Source organism: Macadamia integrifolia, unplaced genomic scaffold, assembly GCF_013358625.1.
Source record: "Macadamia integrifolia cultivar HAES 741 unplaced genomic scaffold, SCU_Mint_v3 scaffold2828, whole genome shotgun sequence".
Classification (NCBI taxonomy): Eukaryota; Viridiplantae; Streptophyta; class Magnoliopsida; order Proteales; family Proteaceae; genus Macadamia; species Macadamia integrifolia.
In genome coordinates, this window is record NW_024868990.1 from 41783 (window position 1) to 43798 (window position 2016).

General features: G+C 40.9%; 1 protein-coding gene across 1 annotated transcript; it reads left to right on the forward strand.

The window, feature by feature from the left end:
- The first annotated feature begins 205 nt into the window (after positions 1–205).
- Positions 206–1451, forward strand: LOC122067309 (fasciclin-like arabinogalactan protein 12). The gene is made up of 2 exons (XM_042631138.1): positions 206–1186; positions 1277–1451. The coding sequence occupies exon 1, from the start codon at positions 388–390 to the stop codon at positions 1123–1125; it is 738 nt and encodes a 245-aa protein (XP_042487072.1). The 5' UTR covers positions 206–387; the 3' UTR covers positions 1126–1186; positions 1277–1451.
- The last annotated feature ends 565 nt before the right edge of the window (positions 1452–2016 follow it).

A 2016-nucleotide genomic window follows, 5' to 3' on the forward strand; every position in this document is an offset into this window, starting at 1 on the left:
AAGATGCCCCACTGGGACTTAAGAGGGAAAAATGTGAGGGAGAGGGAGGTGGCCCTTCCATTTATAATCACCTGCTCTGTGATATTATACCTTACACTTTCCTGACTTCCCAAGCAAGCTCCCCTCTCTCTCTTTCTATATTCAATTAGTCTGAATGATTGTTCTATCATACCAGGCAAACATGAGAGGAGATGAGATTTGTGTTCCTTGGCCAACTCAACTTGGATTACACCCATCACCTAACCTCTCCTTTTCCCACCTCCATAAAACCCATCTCTTCCCTCTCAAACCCAACAACACTTTAGTCTTCTTGTTCTTCTTTCCCCTCCTCTCCTTGTTCATACTTACCTAGCTACCTAGGTTGGCAACAACGAAACAGATCAGAAGATGATGACTCTGAAACTGAAACAGCTCCTTCTATCACTCACCCTCCTCTTCACCACAACCTTAGCTCAGACTACACCTGCAACTGCCCCTGCCCCTTCTGGTCCCACCAACATCACTGCAATCCTAGAGAAGGCAGGGCAGTACAATATCTTCATCAAGCTACTGAGAAGTACCCAAGTTGAAAACCAGATCAATACACAGCTCAACAACTCAAACCAAGGTCTTACTCTCTTTGCTCCACCAGACAATGCCTTCTCTAATCTCAAAGCAGGAATCCTCAATTCCCTCTCAGACGAGCAAAAGGTGGAGTTGGTTCAATTTCATACCCTCCCTTCTTATGTTCCTCTCTCATCATTTCAAACTGTGAGTAACCCAATTCGTACTCAAGCTGGGAACAGTAACAATGGCCAATTCCCATTGAATGTGACCACTTCAGGCAGCAATGTGAACATAACTACCGGAGTGGTTAATACCACAGTGGCTAACACGATCTACACAGATGGGCAGTTAGCTGTGTATCAGGTGGATCAAGTACTTCTTCCTCTGGACTTCTTTACTACACCTGCGCCGGCTCCGGCACCGACTCCGGCCAAGAAGAAGAAGACACATGCGTTTGCTCCTACAACTACGGCTGATACTACTGCGGATTCATCTAATGCCGTAAGGATCATCACAAAGTTCAGTACTGGGGTGTCCTTCGGAGTTGTTTTAGTGATGGTTGCAGCCATTGGTTTGTGACCCACTACTGGATGATTGCTCTATTGGATTGGATCGATCATTGATGATTGTGATCGATAAGGTGAGTGGGTTTTTGAATAATTTCATTGGCGGATCTCTCTTTCTTCTTAATTTTGTATCGTTTTGCAGTTACATTTGATTGTTGTTGCAGTTGCTGAAACGGGTCTGTTGTCATCAAATATAGAGAAGATTTCCCTTTTTTTTTTTTAATTTGAGATTTTTCATATTTTTTTTTCCTCTTCATACAGAGGATGAGTTCTGTGTATTGTATTATATTTTGATTCACGTTCAGATCAGAAATCAGAATAAAACAAATGCTTGTATAAGAATGTTTTTTTAAAGATTAGAAAGGTTATATGAATCATCAATTTCCATTGATCCAGGGTTTAAAAAACTTCGGAGTGGGGATAACTTGGATCGATCCTGATCGGGGAGAATCGGGATCGCATCAGCCAATTCCTTTCTGGATCATTGGAATCTGCCTATTCGATCCGATTTTTGAATCCTTGATGCGATCGCATAAATTCCTTGGCAAACCATTTTCATTTTCGATTTTTGAAGTTTCAGGTAACTCATGGCCGTTACTTATGTCATGTTTGAGTTCGGGCCAATTCTGACCCGATGAGTAGGAAAACTCATGATCCCAATTCTGACCCGATGAGTAGGAAAACTCATGATCTCACAGTCATTAATATTCTCGGATGAAAGTTCGAAAATGCTCATTTCCTAATCTTCATCCCAATCCCATTAATAGTAATAACAATAGATTTTTTTATTTTTTTTTTTAAAATTATTTGGGTACAGTGGAAGTTAGATAAGTTATATATGGAATAGGAAGAGCAGAAAGTTGCCTAGTGAACATTATATATGACAATAAGTTGGTATTGCAAG

Excerpts from the sequence above, each read along its gene's own strand:
- LOC122067309 (XM_042631138.1), top strand. The coding sequence starts at position 388 with ATGATGACTCTGAAACTGAAACAGCTCCTTCTATCACTCACCCTCCTC.